This window comes from Oncorhynchus kisutch, linkage group LG1 (genome assembly GCF_002021735.2).
Source record: "Oncorhynchus kisutch isolate 150728-3 linkage group LG1, Okis_V2, whole genome shotgun sequence".
In the NCBI taxonomy this organism is placed as follows: Eukaryota; Metazoa; Chordata; class Actinopteri; order Salmoniformes; family Salmonidae; genus Oncorhynchus; species Oncorhynchus kisutch.
The window spans coordinates 909,470-927,824 of NC_034174.2; the positions used below are offsets into that span (position 1 = coordinate 909,470).

The window sequence follows — 18,355 nt, forward strand, 5'->3', positions numbered from 1 at the left end:
ATTTCTCTCAGATTTTGTGCACAAATTTGTTTACATCCCTTTTAGTGAGCATTTCTCCATTGCCAAGATAATCAATCTTGCCAATCATATGTGGCATATCAAGAAGCTGATTAAACAGCATGATCATTACACAGGTGCACCTTGTACTGGGGAAATAAAAGGCCACTCTAAAATGTGCAGTTTTGTCACACAACATAATGCCACAGATGTCTCAAGTTGGCCGTGCCATTAGCATGCTGACTGCAGGAATGTTCACCAGAGCTGTTGCATGTATACTCACCAGACATGTCACCCATTGAGGTTGTTTGGGATGCTCTGGATCAACGCGTGTACGACAGCATGTTCCAGTTCCCACCAATATCCAACAACTTCGCACAGCCATTGTGGCCTGTGGAATGTTGTCCCACTCCTCTTCAATCAACAGCCTACTAAACTCTATGTGAAGATGTGTTACACTGCATGAGGCAAATGGTGGTAACACCAGATACTGACTGGTTTTCTGATCCTCGCCCCTACCTTTTTTTTAAGGTATCTGTGAGCAACAGATGCATATCTGTATTCCTAGTCATGTGAAATTCATAGATTATGGACTGATGAATTGATTTCAATTTACTGATTTCCAATATATGAACTGTAACTCAGTAAACTCTATTAAATTGTTGCATGTTGTGTTTATATTTTTGTTCATTATAGATGTGCGGTATACAGAAATGTGTCCATTGTTTTTTAGCAGACCCTGAGCACTTTCATGTACATTTTGTTCCTGACGAAACAGTCCCCTCCAGTGATTTAATGAAGAATTGCAGGCAGCTGAATCATTACGAAACGCCCATTTTACGTCATCAGTATGAGACAGAATGAGGTGAAAGGTATCCCAACCTTAGTCTACTGTTAGGGCTATTCGGTATACTTGGCGCGTCCATACCCTAACTCCTAACCCTGACCTTAACTCCTAACCGTATCCTAACCGAAGCCAAAACCCTTACCTAACCTTAACCCTTACCGTAACCGTTTAAAATGTCTACTTCAACGGGTGACGTCAGTGTCGGGACGTACCATGGATCCCAGATAGCTTCGACCATATTTCAACCTGCTTTTAACCCATTTTCGGAAGCAGCAGAAGTCTGGTTGAGGTGAAAATTTGACAGGACAATGAATATCAACAGACTTATAGCTTTATCCAAATCTGTTCAATTTGGAAAGATTTTAACATCTAACGCAAGACATGCGACGAAAGAAGTCACCTTACCTCACCGAACCATCAGAACTCATGCTAGGAATCTGGCCTACGCCAAGGACCTGTTCCTTGGCAAAGTAAACAAAGTAAGCGACTAGCTAGCTAGTTTATGTATTATGCTTTTTTAATTCTAGATAAGGAATACAATGTTGATTTACCCGTACTGTCTAAGAAATATGTGATAGCTTGCTCAGTTATTGTAAGTTAGAGCCACCCATAGCCATCTTTCCATTGTTGTCAGCTGTCACCTCTCGCCAGAGGCAAGCCATTTTTTGCCTTGAAAGACAATGAGAAAATCCTAAAAGCCAGTAGCTAGCTTGTCATAATAGCCCAGAAGGATAAATCAACCAAGTATCTGATTCGTATTGTGTGTCTCTCCTCCAGGCAGAGTGCTTCCCCTATCCAGAGATTGGAAATGAAGAGCTGGAGGAGATCAACTCGTTTGTTGCTCCGGTAGAGAAATTCTTCACTGAAGAGGGTGAGACTGAGAGAAGAGACTGCTGTCCTTATACAAGACTCATATTCAAAGTGTGGTTATATTCTAATAGACCTTCAGACTGTGTTCCAGTGTTGTATTCTGAGACCTGTCCTCGTATTTCAGTGGACTCCAAGCGTATCGACCATGAAGCTAAGATTCCTCCAGAGACTCTGAACGGACTGAAGGAGCTGGGACTGTTCGGTATCCAGGTGCCTGAGGAGTATGGTGAGGAGTTTAATATCAGAGGAGAACAGGTCACAGCCTGTGCAACAAACATTAGGCCTATCGCTGGTAAGGTCTTCATACTGTATCAGAGACCATCTTGTGGACACACATTGTAACATGACGCCACTCAACATAACTTCCTGTCTCTTCCTAGGTGGCCTGGGTCTGTCCAACACCATGTATGCCCGACTAGGAGAGATCATCTCTCTGGATGGATCCATAGCAGTTACACTGGCTGCCCACCAAGCCATCGGACTCAAGGTAAAGAGTCCTGCACCGATAGACTCAAGGCTTTCTTTTTATCTGTGTTGTATGTTACTGCTGTTTGTGAACCTGTGATGTCTTGCTGTATGTTAGGGGATCCTGATAGCCGGTAGTGAGGAGCAGAAGGCTAAATATCTCCCCAAGCTGGCTTCAGGAGAACATGTAGCAGCCTTCTGTCTCACTGAGCCTGGCAGGTACATACCTTCTGTTTCACTGGGCCTGGCAGGTTCAGTACAAACCTACTGCAGCACAGCCTTCTGTCCCACTGAGCCTGGTAGGTACAGTAAGAACCTACTGCAACACAGCCTTCTTTCCCACTGAGCATGGTAGGTACAGTATGAACCTACTGCAGCACAGCCTTCTTTCCCACTGAGCATGGTAGGTACAGTACGAACCTACTGCAGCACAGCCTTCTGTCCCACTGAGCATGGTAGGTACAGTACGAACCTACTGCAGCACAGCCTTCTGTCCCACTGAGCCTGGTAGGTACAGTAAGAACCTACTGCAACACAGCCTTCTTTCCCACTGAGCATGGTATGTACAGTACGAACCTACTGCAGCACAGCCTTCTGTCCCACTGAGCATGGTAGGTACAGTACGAACCTACTGCAGCACAGCTTTCTGTCCCACTGAGCATGGTAGGTACAGTACGAACCTACTGCAGCACAGCCTTCTGTCCCACTGAGCCTGGTAGGTACAGTAGGAACCTACTGCAGCACAGCCTTCTGTCCCACTGAGCATGGTAGGTACAGTACGAACCTACTGCAACACTCCAGTGTTTAATTGCTCAATTGTAATTATTTCACCACTATGGCCTATTTATTGCCTTACCTCCCTTATCTTACTACATTTGCACACACTACATAGATTTTTCTATTGTGTTATTGACTGTACATTTGTTTATGTGTAATTCTGTGTTTGTGTTGCAATGCTTTGCTTTATCTTGGTGAGGTCGCAGTTGTAAATGAGAACTTGTTGGCCTACCTGGTTAAATAAAGGTGAAATATAAAACACAACCTGCTGAAATCATTACCATCCTGAACCAACTCTGGATGACATCATTCTGCTTTTCGACCAGTCACATCTTCTGGATCTGTTTGCCGTAAAGCTGTTTTTTTGCCACTGAAAAGCATTCCAACTTTTGTTATACCAACAAATGTCAGAAGTGGTTGTGTATTTTAAAGCTTGGTTTTGTCATGTTCTCTGAATCTGACTGTTTCATGTGGATCCTGTATGTTTCAGTGGGAGTGATGCTGCGTCCATTCAGACCAAAGCCACCCTATCAGAAGACAGGAAAACATACCTGCTCAATGGGTCAAAGGTGAGACACATTATCCTCCTACCTGTGTTTTGCCTGTCAGTCATGTGTTCGCTAACTGCTGTTGGTACTTTGAGTTTGTGATGATTCAGTCTGAAGGACAGTTGTGTGACTGTATTTCCATTCTGTCCAGATCTGGATCTCAAACGGGGGGTTTGCAGACCTGATGACTGTGTTTGCTCGTACGGAGGTGGTAGGAGAGGATGGAGTGAAGAAAGATAAGATCACTGCCTTCATCGTAGAGCGAGCCTTCGGAGGGATCACCAGTGGAAAACCAGAAGATAAACTAGGCATTAGGGGGTCTAACAGTAAGATCACATCTAGGCATTAAGGGGTCTAACAGTAAGATCACATCTAGGCATTAGGGGGTCTAACAGTAAGATCACATCTAGGCATTAAGGGGTCTAACAGTAAGATCACATCTAGGCATTAGGGGGTCTAACAGTAAGATCACATCTAGGCATTAAGGGGTCTAACAGTAAGATCACATCTAGGCATTAGGGGGGTCTAACAGTAAGATCACATCTAGGCATTAGGGGGTCTAACAGTAAGATCACATCTAGGCATTAGGGGGGTCTAACAGTAAGATCACATCTAGGCATTAGGGGGTCGACCAGTAAGATCACATCTAGGCATTAGGGGGGTCTAACAGTAAGATCACATCTAGGCATTAGGGGGGTCTAACAGTAAGATCACATCTAGGCATTAGGGGGGTCTAACAGTAAGATCACATCTAGGCATTAGGGGGGTCTAACAGTAAGATCACATCTAGGCATTAGGGGGGTCTAACAGTAAGATCACATCTAGGCATTAGGGGGGTCTAACAGTAAGATCACATCTAGGCATTAGGGGGGTCTAACAGTAAGATCACATCTAGGCATTAGGGGGGTCTAACAGTAAGATCACATCTAGGCATTAGGGGGGTCTAACAGTAAGATCACATCTAGGCATTAGGGGGGTCTAACAGTAAGATCACATCTAGGCATTAGGGGGGTCTAACAGTAAGATCACATCTAGGCATTAGGGGGGTCTAACAGTAAGATCACATCTAGGCATTAGGGGGGTCTAACAGTAAGATCACATCTAGGCATTAGGGGGGTCTAACAGTAAGATCACATCTAGGCATTAGGGGGGTCTAACAGTAAGATCACATCTAGGCATTAGGGGGGTCTAACAGTAAGATCACATCTAGGCATTAGGGGGGTCTAACAGTAAGATCACATCTAGGCATTAGGGGGGTCTAACAGTAAGATCACATCTAGGCATTAGGGGGGTCTAACAGTAAGATCACATCTAGGCATTAGGGGGGTCTAACAGTAAGATCACATCTAGGCATTAGGGGGGTCTAACAGTAAGATCACATCTAGGCATTAGGGGGGTCTAACAGTAAGATCACATCTAGGCATTAGGGGGGTCTAACAGTAAGATCACATCTAGGCATTAGGGGGGTCTAACAGTAAGATCACATCTAGGCATTAGGGGGGTCTAACAGTAAGATCACATCTAGGCATTAGGGGGGTCTAACAGTAAGATCACATCTAGGCATTAGGGGGGTCTAACAGTAAGATCACATCTAGGCATTAGGGTCTAGTAAGATCACATCTAGGCATTAGGGGGGTCTAACAGTAAGATCACATCTAGGCATTAGGGGGGTCTAACAGTAAGATCACATCTAGGCATTAGGGGGGTCTAACAGTAAGATCACATCTAGGCATTAGGGGGGTCTAACAGTAAGATCACATCTAGGCATTAGGGGGGTCTAACAGTAAGATCACATCTAGGCATTAGGGGGGTCTAACAGTAAGATCACATCTAGGCATTAGGGGGGGTCTAACAGTAAGATCACATCTAGGCATTAGGGGGGGTCTAACAGTAAGATCACATCTAGGCATTAGGGGGGGTCTAACAGTAAGATCACATCTAGGCATTAGGGGGGGTCTAACAGTAAGATCACATCTAGGCATTAGGGGGGGTCTAACAGTAAGATCACATCTAGGCATTAGGGGGGGTCTAACAGTAAGATCACATCTAGGCATTAGAGGGTCTAACAGTAAGATCACATCTAGGCATTAGGGGGGTCTAACAGTAAGATCACATCTAGGCATTAGGGGGGTCTAACAGTAAGATCACATCTAGGCATTAGGGGGGTCTAACAGTAAGATCACATCTAGGCATTAGGGGGGTCTAACAGTAAGATCACATCTAGGCATTAGGGGGGTCTAACAGTAAGATCACATCTAGGCATTAGGGGGGGTCTAACAGTAAGATCACATCTAGGCATTAGGGGGGTCTAACAGTAAGATCACATCTAGGCATTAGGGGGGTCTAACAGTAAGATCACATCTAGGCATTAGGGGGGTCTAACAGTAAGATCACATCTAGGCATTAGGGGGGTCTAACAGTAAGATCACATCTAGGCATTAGGGGGGTCTAACAGTAAGATCACATCTAGGCATTAGGGGGGTCTAACAGTAAGATCACATCTAGGCATTAGGGGGGTCTAACAGTAAGATCACATCTAGGCATTAGGGGGGTCTAACAGTAAGATCACATCTAGGCATTAGGGGGGTCTAACAGTAAGATCACATCTAGGCATTAGGGGGGTCTAACAGTAAGATCACATCTAGGCATTAGGGGGGTCTAACAGTAAGATCACATCTAGGCATTAGGGGGGTCTAACAGTAAGATCACATCTAGGCATTAGGGGGGTCTAACAGTAAGATCACATCTAGGCATTAGGGGGGTCTAACAGTAAGATCACATCTAGGCATTAGGGGGGTCTAACAGTAAGATCACATCTAGGCATTAGGGGGGTCTAACAGTAAGATCACATCTAGGCATTAGGGGGGGTCTAACAGTAAGATCACATCTAGGCATTAGGGGGGGTCTAACAGTAAGATCACATCTAGGCATTAGGGGGGGTCTAACAGTAAGATCACATCTAGGCATTAGGGGGGGTCTAACAGTAAGATCACATCTAGGCATTAGGGGGGGTCTAACAGTAAGATCACATCTAGGCATTAGAGGGGTCTAACAGTAAGATCACATCTAGGCATTAGGGGGTCGACCAGTAAGATCACATCTAGGCATTAGGGGGGTCTAACAGTAAGATCACATCTAGGCATTAGGGGGGTCTAACAGTAAGATCACATCTAGGCATTAGGGGGGTCTAACAGTAAGATCACATCTAGGCATTAGGGGGGTCTAACAGTAAGATCACATCTAGGCATTAGGGGGGTCTAACAGTAAGATCACATCTAGGCATTAGGGGGGTCTAACAGTAAGATCACATCTAGGCATTAGGGGGGTCTAACAGTAAGATCACATCTAGGCATTAGGGGGGTCTAACAGTAAGATCACATCTAGGCATTAGGGGGGTCTAACAGTAAGATCACATCTAGGCATTAGGGGGGTCTAACAGTAAGATCACATCTAGGCATTAGGGGGGTCTAACAGTAAGATCACATCTAGGCATTAGGGGGGTCTAACAGTAAGATCACATCTAGGCATTAGGGGGGTCTAACAGTAAGATCACATCTAGGCATTAGGGGGGTCTAACAGTAAGATCACATCTAGGCATTAGGGGGGGTCTAACAGTAAGATCACATCTAGGCATTAGGGGGGGTCTAACAGTAAGATCACATCTAGGCATTAGGGGGGTCTAACAGTAAGATCACATCTAGGCATTAGGGGGGTCTAACAGTAAGATCACATCTAGGCATTAGGGGGGTCTAACAGTAAGATCACATCTAGGCATTAGGGGGGTCTAACAGTAAGATCACATCTAGGCATTAGGGGGGTCTAACAGTAAGATCACATCTAGGCATTAGGGGGGGTCTAACAGTAAGATCACATCTAGGCATTAGGGGGGGTCTAACAGTAAGATCACATCTAGGCATTAGGGGGGGTCTAACAGTAAGATCACATCTAGGCATTAGGGGGGGTCTAACAGTAAGATCACATCTAGGCATTAGGGGGGGTCTAACAGTAAGATCACATCTAGGCATTAGGGGGGGGTCTAACAGTAAGATCACATCTAGGCATTAGGGGGGGGTCTAACAGTAAGATCACATCTAGGCATTAGGGGGGTCTAACAGTAAGATCACATCTAGGCATTAGGGGGGTCTAGCAGTAAGATCACATCTAGGCATTAGGGGGGTCTAGCAGTAAGATCACATCTAGGCATTAGGGGGGTCTAACAGTAAGATCACATCTAGGCATTAGGGGGGTCTAACAGTAAGATCACATCTAGGCATTAGGGGGGTCTAGCAGTTATTTGATTTATTATTGACCTTTATTTAACTAGGCAAGTCAGTAAAGAACTAATTGTTGTTGTTGTTAGCCTAGTGGAGTAAATGACAGTACTTGTGTTGGTGTTAGCCTAGTCTAGAGGTAATCACGGAAAGCCAGAGGTAAAACAGGGCATCAGGGGATCCAATATATATATATAACTGCAGAGACCAATAATACCTGTTCTCCTTGTGTGAACTCATTCACTCTTCAATTATTTAAAAGTATTGTAAACAAGATAACTGTAGCTGTCAGTCAGCCAAGGGAAATCCCTGTGTACCATTCACTGGGCTATAACTGATGTGTTTCTGTCCCCCAGCATGTGAAGTGTCATTTGACAACTGTCCAGTCCCTGTGGAGAATGTAATAGGAGAAGTAGGAGGAGGCTTCAAGGTGATGTCACTTCCCTTTCCCCTCTGTTATATGCTATTGATGTGCAGTTATTTTTCAACATCTTTTTTTCACAAGCTGGAGAGTCATTTTTAAAACTTTTATTTAACCTTTATTTAACTAGGCAAGTCGGTTAAGAACAAATTCATATTTACAATGATGGCCTACCCCGGCCAATCTCTAACCCGGACGACGCAGGGCCAATTGTGTGCCACCCTATGGGATTCCCAATCACAGCCGGTTGTGATACAGCCTGGAATCGAACCAGGGTCTGTAGTGACGCCTCTTGCACTGAGATGCAGTGCGTTAGACTGCGCCACTCGGGAGCCCCTGATTAGTTTTTCTGAGTGACTTGTTAATTTTAGTCGTTCGTTTGACCTACTAGTGCTGACCGCAATGAGTCCTACAGCAGGGTTAATAGATGCTCAGCGGCTCCAGAGACGTGCTCCGACCACCGACTGTCTGTCCTGTGCTCCGACCACCGACTGTCTGTCCTGTGCTCCGACCACCGACTGTCTGTCCTGCGCTCCGACTGTGTGTCCTGTGCTCCGACTGTATGTCCTGTGCTCCGACTGTGTGTCCTGTGCCGCGACCACGACTGTCTGTCCTGTGCCCCGACCATGACTGTCTGTCCTGTGCTCCGACCGCCGACTGTCTGTCCTGCGCGCTGACCGCCGACTGTCTGTCCTGTGCTCTGACCGCCGACTGTCTGTCCTGCGTTCCGACCGCCGACTGTCTGTCCTGCGTTCCGACAACGACTGTCTGTCCTGTGCCCCGACCACGACTGTCTGTCCTGTGCTCCGACCGCCGACTGTCTGTCCTGCGCTCTGACCGCCGACTGTCTGTCCTGCGCTCTGACCGCCGACTGTCTGTCCTGCGCTCTGACCGCCGACTGTCTGTCCTGCGCTCTGACTATCTGTCCTGCGCTCTGACTGTCTGTCCTGCGCTCCGACCACCGACTGTCTGTCCTGCGCTCCGACCACCGACTGTCTGTCCTGCGCTCCGACTGTCTGTCCTGCGCTCCGACCACGACTGTCTGTCCTGCGCTCTGACTGTCTGTCCTGCGCTCTGACTGTCTGTCCTGCGCTCTGACTGTCTGTCCTGCGCTCTGACTGTCTGTCCTGCGCTCTGACTGTCTGTCCTGCGCTCTGACTGTCTGTCCTGCGCTCTGACCATCGACTGTCTGTCCTGCGCTCCGACCACCGACTGTCTGTCCTGCGCTCCGACCACCGACTGTCTGTCCTGTGCTCCGACTGTCTGTCCTGCGCTCCGACCACCGAATGTCTGTCCGCAATGAGTCCTACAGCAGGATTAATAGATGCTCAACGGCTCCAGAGACGTGCTCCGACCACTGTCTGTCTGTCCTGCGCTCCGACTGTCTGTCCTGCGCTCCGACTGTCTGTCCTGCGCTCCGACTGTCTGTCCTGTGCTCCAACCACCGACTGTCTGTCCTGCGCTCTGACTGTCTGTCCTGCGCTCCGACCATCGACTGTCTGTCCTGCGCTCCGACCACCGACTGTCTGTCCTGCGCTCCGACTGTCTGTCCTGCGCTCTGACCACGACTGTCTGTCCTGCGCTCTGTCTGTCCTGCGCTCCGACCATCGACTGTCTGTCCTGCGCTCCGACCACCGACTGTCTGTCCTGCGCTCCGACCACGACTGTCTGTCCTGCGCTCCGACCACGACTGTCTGTCCTGCGCTCCGACCACCGACTGTCTGTCCTGCGCTCCGACCACCGACTGTCTGTCCTGCGCTCCGACCACGACTGTCTGTCCTGCGCTCTGACCATCGACTGTCTGTCCTGCGCTCCGACCACCACTGTCTGTCCTGCGCTCTGACCATCGACTGTCTGTCCTGTGCTCCGACTGTCTGTCCTGCGCTCCGACCACCGACTGTCTGTCCTGCACTCCGACCACCGACTGTCTGTCCTGCGCTCCGACCACCAACTGTCTGTCCGCAATGAGTCCTACAGCAGGATTAATAGATGCTCACCGGCTCCAGAGACGTGCTCCGACCACCGACTGTCTGTCCTGCGCTCCGACTGTCTGTCCTGTGCCCCGACTGTCTGTCCTGTGCCCCGACCACCGACTGTCTGTCCTGCGCTCCGACCACCGACTGTCTGTCCTGCGCTCCGACCACCGACTGTCCTGCGCTCCGACCACCGACTGTCTGTCCTGTGCTCCGACTGTCTGTCCTGCGCTCCGACTGTCTGTCCTGCGCTCCGACTGTCTGTCCTGCGCTCCGACTGTCTGTCCTGCGCTCCGACTGTCTGTCCTGCGCTCCGACTGTCTGTCCTGCGCTCCGACTGTCTGTCCTGCGCTCCGACTGTCTGTCCTGCGCTCCGACTGTCTGTCCTGCGCTCCGACCACCGACTGTCTGTCCTGCGCTCCGACCACCGACTGTCTGTCCTGCGCTCCGACCACCGACTGTCTGTCCTGTGCTCCGACTGTCTGTCCTGCGCTCCGACTGTCTGTCCTGCGCTCCGACTGTCTGTCCTGCGCTCCGACCACCGACTGTCTGTCCTGCGCTCCGACCACCAACTGTCTGTCCGCAATGAGTCCTACAGCAGGATTAATAGATGCTCAGCGGCTCCAGAGACGTGCTCCGACCACCGACTGTCTGTCCTGCGCTCTGACTGTCTGTCCTGCGCTCCGACCACCGACTGTCTGTCCTGTGCTCCGACTGTCTGTCCTGCGCTCCGACCACGACTGTCTGTCCTGCGCTCCGACTGTCTGTCCTGCGCTCTGACTGTCTGTCCTGCGCTCTGACTGTCTGTCCTGCGCTCTGACTGTCTGTCCTGCGCTCTGACTGTCTGTCCTGCGCTCTGACTGTCTGTCCTGCGCTCCGACCACCGACTGTCTGTCCTGCGCTCCGACCACCGACTGTCTGTCCTGCGCTCCGACCACCAACTGTCTGTCCGCAATGAGTCCTACAGCAGGATTAATAGATGCTCAGCGGCTCCAGAGACGTGCTCCGACCACCGACTGTCTGTCCTGCGCTCTGACTGTCTGTCCTGCGCTCCGACCACCGACTGTCTGTCCTGTGCTCCGACTGTCTGTCCTGCACTCCGACCACGACTGTCTGTCCTGCGCTCTGACTGTCTGTCCTGCGACTGTCTGTCCTGCGCTCCGACCACCGACTGTCTGTCCTGTGCTCCGACCACTGTCTGTCCTATGTCCGCAGGGAAATGGATCATGAGCATAGAGAAAAAAAACGACATGTTAGGTGCCTTGTGTTTTTACGCTGAAGACCATTGCGCTACGTTTTTGCCCATTTGAAGAACATTCAAAAAGCCTACAAGGCTCCTTTCTGTGTCATTTGCATGGTGTATTGGTGCTACGGTTAACTGTCACCATTTAGTTTTGAATGGTTTACCATATCTTTGTACACGTGTTTTCACTCAAACCTTTACTGAATCTTTGTATGTGTCATTATCCAGGTAGCGATGAACATCCTCAACTCTGGCAGGTTCAGTATGGGCAGCGCCGGCTCTGGAATGATCAAGAAACTCATCGGTATAAGCTGTAGAGTGTGAGAAGCTCATAATCATGATTATGGTTATAGTAATGATGATGATAATGGTGATGTCTTGTCTCCCTCTCCAGAGATGACAGCAGAGTACGCTGGCAGCAGGAAACAGTTTGGTAAGAACCTCAGTGAGTTTGGGATGATCCAAGAGAAGTTTGCGGTGATGGCCCAGAATGCATTTGTGATGGAGAGCATGGCGTACCTGACGGCTGGGATGATGGATCGACCTGGGGTCCCTGACTGTTCTCTAGAGGCTGCTATGGTTAAGGTACTTTTTCTACCACTATACTGTGGTGTGGGTGTTGCTACTACTGTTACTAAAACTACTACTGGTTCTGCTACTAAAATTACTACTGCTACTACTAACACTACTAATACTGCTGCAACTACTAATACTGCTGCAACTACTAATACTGCTGCAACTACTAATACTGCTGCAACTACTACTAATACTGCTGCAACTACTACTAATACTGCTGCAACTACTACTAATACTGCTGCAACTACTACTAATACTGCTGCAACTACTACTAATACTGCTGCTACTACTACAAACTGGTGCAACTACTAACACTACTAATACTGCTACTGCTGTTACTACTACTGTTACCGTTGTTACTGCTGTAATACTGTTGCTGTTATTACTGCTATTTATCAAATAAAGCCCTTCTTACATCAGCTGATATCTCAGCCTAAAACCCCAAACGGCAAGCAATGCAGGTGTAGAAGCACGGTGGCTAGGAAAAACTCTCTAGAAAGGCCAAAACCTAGGAAGAAACCTAGAGAGGAACCAGGCTATGTGGGGTGGCCAGTCCTCTTCTGGCTGTGCCGGGTGGAGATTATAACAGAACATGGCCAAGATGTTCAAATGTTCATAAATGACCAGCATGGTCAAATAATAATAATCACATAGCCGTTCATTGACAGTATCTCTACCACTCCTGCTGTCTCTAGAGATTTGAAAACAGCAGGTCTGGGAAAGGTAGCACCTCTGGTGAACAGGTCAGGGTTCCATAGCCGCAGGCACAACAGTTGAAACCGGACCCATGCCAAATGTTTTCAGTCTCCTGAGGGGGAAAAGGTTTTGTCGTTCCCTCTTCACGACTGTCTTGGTGTGTTTGGACCATGATAGTTCGTTGGTGATGTGGACACCAAGGAACTTGAAACTCTCAACCCGCTCCACTTCAGCCCCGTCAATGTTAATGGGAGCCTGTTCGGCCCTCCTTTTCCTGTAGTCCACAATCAGCTCCTTTGTCTTGCTCACATTGAGGGAGATTTTGTTGGCCTGGCAACACACTGCCAGGTCTCTGACCTCCTTCCTATAGGCTGTCTCATCGTTGTCTGTGTTGTCGTCAGCAAACTTAATGATGGTATTGGAGTCTTGATTGGCTATGCAGTCGTGGGTGAACAGGGAGTACAGGAGAGGACTAAGCACACACCCCTGAGGGGCCCCAGTGTTGAGGATCAGCGTGGCGGATGTGTTGTTGAACTCCCCTACCCCTACCAACGTGAGTGCTACAGGGTGGTAATCATATAGGCATGTTACCTTCACTTTCTTGGGCACGTGGACTATGGTGGTCTGTTTGAAACATGTAGGTATTACAGACTCGGTCAGGGAGAGGTTGAAAATGTCAGTGAAGACACTTGCTAGCATGCTTTGAGTACAAATCAAATTGAATTGGTCACATACACATATTTAGCAGGTTATTGCAGGTGTAACATTATGCTTGTGTCCCTAGCTCCAGCAGTGCAGTAACAATTGCCAACAATACACACATTTAAAAGTAAAATAATGGAATTTATAAATATTAGGACGAGCAATGTCGGAGTGGAGTACAGTGTGTGTATATACATATGAAATGAGCAAAGCAGTATGTGAACATTACTAAAGTGACCAGTGTTCCATTATTAATGTGGCCAGTGATTCCATATCTATGTATAAAGGGCAGCAGCCTCTAAGGTGCAGGGTTGAGTAACCGGGTGGTAGCCGGCTAGTGATGGCTATTTAACAGTGATGGCCATGAGATTGAAGCACTTTTTCCCGTCTCTGTCCCAGCTTTGATGCACCTGTACTGAGCCCGTCTTCTGGATGATAGACACACTGCTGTTACACTATAGACACACTGCTGTTACACTGTAGACACACTGCTGTTACACCTATAGACACACTGCTGTTACACCTATAGACACACTGCTGTTACACCTATAGACACACTGCTGTTACACCTATAGACACACTGCTGTTACACTGTAGACACACTGCTGTTACACTGTAGACGCACTGCTGTTACACCTATAGACGCACTGCTGTTACACCTATAGATACACTGTAGACGCACTGCTGTTACACTGTAGACGCACTGCTGTTACACTGTAGACGCACTGCTGTTACACTGTAGACGCACTGCAGTTACACTGTAGACGCACTGCTGTTACACCTGTAGACGCACTGCTGTTACACCTGTAGACGCACTGCTGTTACACCTGTAGACGCACTGCTGTTACTCCTGTAGACGCACTGCTGTTACTCCCGTAGACGCACTGCTTTTACTCCCGTAGACGCACTGCTTTTACTCCCGTAGACGCACTGCTGTCACTCCCGTAGACGCACTGCTGTCACTCCCGTAGACGCACTGCTGTCACTCCCGTAGACGCACTGCTGTCACTCCCGTAGACGCACTGCTGTCACTCCCGTAGACGCACTGCTGTCACTCCCGTAGACGCACTGCTGTCACTCCCGTAGACGCACTGCTGTCACTCCCGTAGACGCACTGCTGTCACTCCTGTAGACGCACTACAATATAGACACACTACGGTTACACTACACAAGTTTCATGACTAGTTGCATGACAGAGTACCTTATTGTCTGTGTCTTTGCTTACCTCTCTCTCTGTAGGTGTTCAGCTCTGAGGGAGGCTGGATCTGTGTGTCTGAGGCTCTGCAGGTTCTAGGAGGGCTGGGCTACACTAAGAACTATCCCTACGAACGCTACCTCAGAGACTGCCGTATCCTGCTCATCTTCGAGGTATCACGCACACAGTGTAGTATTTCTCCTTTTAATAACAGCGAGTTATACAGCGTTAACCATGTAGTGTCCACCAGAGGGCGGATGTCCACCTTGACAGACTAGATACTAGTGATTTGCGGGTTGACTCATAACTCGCAGTCCCTGCGGTTCTATCCATGGGGCGTACGGGTTCGGGGGTCCTGAACTATTGTGTGGCTGAAGGGCGGGTAGGTGGGTGGCGAGCGGGTCGAGTAAAGAGAAACAATACCATAAATACATTAATTTATATCTATAGGCTACATTGTGGGTTCTCCTTCATTATTTTAGGCTATCTGGTATTAGTGCATATGCCTAAACTTTAGTGCTTAACTGTACGTGGGCCCAATAGCCTGCAGAGCCAAATAATGATTTTGGGAACAGGCAGAAAACTTTTTGTTTTGTTTGTTTAAGTACAGTGGGGCAAAAAAGTATTTAGTCAGCCACCAATTGTGCAAGTTCTCCCACTTAAAAAGATGAGAGGCCTGTAATTTTCATAATAGGTACACTTCAACAATGACAGACAAAATGAGAAAAAAAATCCAGAAAATCACATTGTATGATTTTTTTTATGAATTTATTTGCAAATTATGGTGGAAAATAAGTATTTGGTCACCTACAAACAAGCAAGATTTCTGGCTCTCACAGACCTGTAACTTCTTCTTTAAGAGGCTCCTCTGTCCTCCACTCGTTACCTGTATTAATGGCACCTGTTTGAACTTGTTATCAGTATAAAAGACACCTGTCCACAACCTCAAACAGTCACACTCCAAACTCCACTATGGCCAAGACCAAAGAGCTGTCAAAGGACACCAGAAACAAAATTGTAGACCTGCACCAGGCTGAATCTGCAATAGGTAAGCAGCTTGTTTTGAAGAAATCAACTGTGGGAGCAATTATTAGGAAATGGAAGACATACAAGACCACTGATAATCTCCCTCGATCTGGGGCTCCACGCAAGATCTCACCCCGTGGGGTCAAAATGATCACAAAAATCCCAGAACCACACGGGGGACCTAGTGAATGACCTGCAGAGAGCTGGGACCAAAGTAACAAAGCCTACCATCAGTAAAACACTACGCCGCCAGGGACTCAAATCCTGCAGTGCCAGACGTGTCCCCCTGCTTAAGCCAGTACATGTCCAGGCCCGTCTGAAGTTTGCTAGAGAGCATTTGGATGATCCAGAAGAAGATTGGGAGAATGTCAGATGAAACCAAAATAGAATCATGGGGGTGGAAACATCATGCTTTGGGGCTGTTTTTCTGCAAAGGGACCAGGACGACTGATCTGTGTAAAGGAAAGACTGAATGGGGCCATGTATCGTGAGATTTTGAGTGAAAACCTCCTTCCATCAGCAAGGGCATTGAAGATGAAAGTGGCTGGGTCTTTCAGCATGACAATGATCCCAAACACACCGCCCGGGCAACGAAGGAGTGGCTTCGTAAGAAGCATTTCAAGGTCCTGGAGTGGCCTAGCCAGTCCGTGTTGCCCAGCAACAGCCCCAAAACATCACTGCTCTAGAGGAGATCTGCATGGAGGAATGGGCCAAAATACCAGCAACAGTGTGTGAAAACCTTGTACAGAAAATGTTTGACCTCTGTCATTGCCAACAAAGGGTATATAACAAAGTATTGAGAAACTTTTGTTATTGACCAAATACTTATTTTCCACCATAATTTGCAAATAAATTCATAAAAAAATCCTACAATGTGATTTTCTGGATTTTTTTTTCCCTCATTTTGTCTGTCATAGTTGAAGTGTACCTATTATGAAAATTACAGGCCTCTCTCATTTTTTTAAATGGGAGAACTTGCACAGTTGTGGCTGACTAAATACTTTTTTGCCCCACTGTACATTGTTGAAGTTTAATTCAATAAGATAAACACTGTGAAAGAAGAGTTTGAGGGGAGGACCAGAAAAATAATGTTTGGGAAAGATTTGGTGAAGTAGTAAAAGAGGATGACAGCAGTGCTGGCTATGTTATGTGGTGAAGTAGTAAAAGAGGATGACAGCAGTGCTGGCTATGTTATGTGGTGAAGTAGTAAAAGAGGATGACAGCAGTGCTGGCTATGTTATGTGGTGAAGTAGTAAAAGAGGATGACAGCAGTGCTGGCTATGTTATGTGGTGAACTAGTAAAAGAGGATGACAGCAGTGCTGGCTATGTTATGTGTGATGATTCAGATAGGCCTATGGCATGTCAAGGGAATGACATGTTCAGATGGGTTAAATGGACACTTGAAATCTGGACACTGACTGTAGGTCTGTAACGTCTCACATGGCCTTAATATTAACTCCTGCAGAATTAAGCATGTATTACTGTAAAATGATACACCAAATGTTGGCAACGTTATGACTCGGGAACAGGAGTGGAGAAATATGATTTATTTATTTATCTTGAGAGAATGCAATGCTCAGTTAGATACCTTCTGTAGAGGTTCTGTCTTCATCATAAACACTGATAGTATTTCAACCACATAAGATTTCAGTTCGGCTTTAATGTATATTTTATTAGAAACACGTTGGGTCGTTTTCACAGCTTTCTTTCTCCTTAACCGGTCAAACTGATGTCGTTTTGGACATTTTGCTCTGAAAATATTTCCCGAATTGTTTATTTATTTATATTTTTTGTTGGTGTTATTGTGTTTTCTCCCCGGTCCCTAAATGTCTTTGCTCCACGAAAGATGACAGAGAGAACTTTACCGATGTCAACTAGATTGAAGCATTAATTTTATCGATCTATTACATTATTGTGCTGAGCAAGGGTTTATTTAGTCTTCTAGGGCAACAAGTAAGCTACATGTATCTAAGTTGACTAACAAATTCCCCTCAGATATTGATCTATTTATGCTGCCTTCAGCTATTTCAAACATGGATTCAACCACAAAGACCAGGGAGGTTTTCCAACCACAAAGACCAGGGAGGTTTTCCAACCACAAAGACCAGGGAGGTTTTCCAACCACAAAGACCAGGGAGGTTTTCCAACCACAAAGACCAGGGAGGTTTTCCAACCACAAAGACCAGGGAGGTTTTCCAACCTGAATATCTCTTTGTTATTAATGACACTTTCTGAAGGCTCTGTACCAGTCAAGGGGTGTGAATACTTTCTGAAGGCTCTGTACCAGTCAAGGGGTGTGAATACTTTCTGAAGCCTCTGTACCAGTCAAGGGGTGTGAATACTTTCTGAAGGCTCTGTACCAGTCAAGGGGTGTGAATACTTTCTTCTTTTTTTTAAAATGAATTAATTCATTAATTTTTTGAATTTTACCCCTTTTTCTCCCCAATTTCGTGGTATCCAATTGTTGTAGTAGCTACTATCTTGTCTCATCGCTACAACTCCCGTACGGGCTCGGGAGAGACGAAGGTTGAAAGTCATGCGTCCTCCGATACACAACACAGCGTGCATCCAACCCGGAAGCCAGCCACACCAATGCGCCGGAGGAAACACTGTGCACCTGGCCACCTTGGTTAGCGCAGGAGTCGCTGGTGCGCGATGAGACAAGGACACCCCTACCGACCAAGCCCTCCCTAACCCGGGCGACGCTAGGCCAATTGTGCGTCGCCCCACGAACCTCCCGGTCGCGG

The 18,355-nt window shown here is 47.4% G+C and overlaps 1 protein-coding gene across 3 annotated transcripts in view; it reads left to right on the forward strand.

Annotated features, from left to right (window-relative positions):
- Positions 1 to 844: 844 nt before the first annotated feature.
- acad9 (acyl-CoA dehydrogenase family, member 9) overlaps positions 845 to 18,355 on the forward strand; it is a 40,328-nt gene continuing 22,817 nt past the window's right edge. Inside the window, exons 1-11 of one of the 3 annotated variants that reach the window (XM_031792155.1) lie at positions 845 to 1,323; positions 1,622 to 1,715; positions 1,839 to 1,940; positions 2,095 to 2,201; positions 2,298 to 2,398; positions 3,447 to 3,525; positions 3,656 to 3,830; positions 8,132 to 8,205; positions 11,641 to 11,716; positions 11,807 to 11,997; positions 14,626 to 14,754. In XM_031792155.1, coding sequence (XP_031648015.1) covers positions 1,153 to 1,323; positions 1,622 to 1,715; positions 1,839 to 1,940; positions 2,095 to 2,201; positions 2,298 to 2,398; positions 3,447 to 3,525; positions 3,656 to 3,830; positions 8,132 to 8,205; positions 11,641 to 11,716; positions 11,807 to 11,997; positions 14,626 to 14,754 — 1,299 coding nt within the window. In that variant the 5' untranslated portion in view covers positions 845 to 1,152. The remainder of the gene's footprint in view (positions 1,324 to 1,621; positions 1,716 to 1,838; positions 1,941 to 2,094; positions 2,202 to 2,297; positions 2,399 to 3,446; positions 3,526 to 3,655; positions 3,831 to 8,131; positions 8,206 to 11,640; positions 11,717 to 11,806; positions 11,998 to 14,625; positions 14,755 to 18,355) is intronic. The other 2 variants (XM_031796474.1, XM_031800701.1) reach the window with 2 other exon arrangements.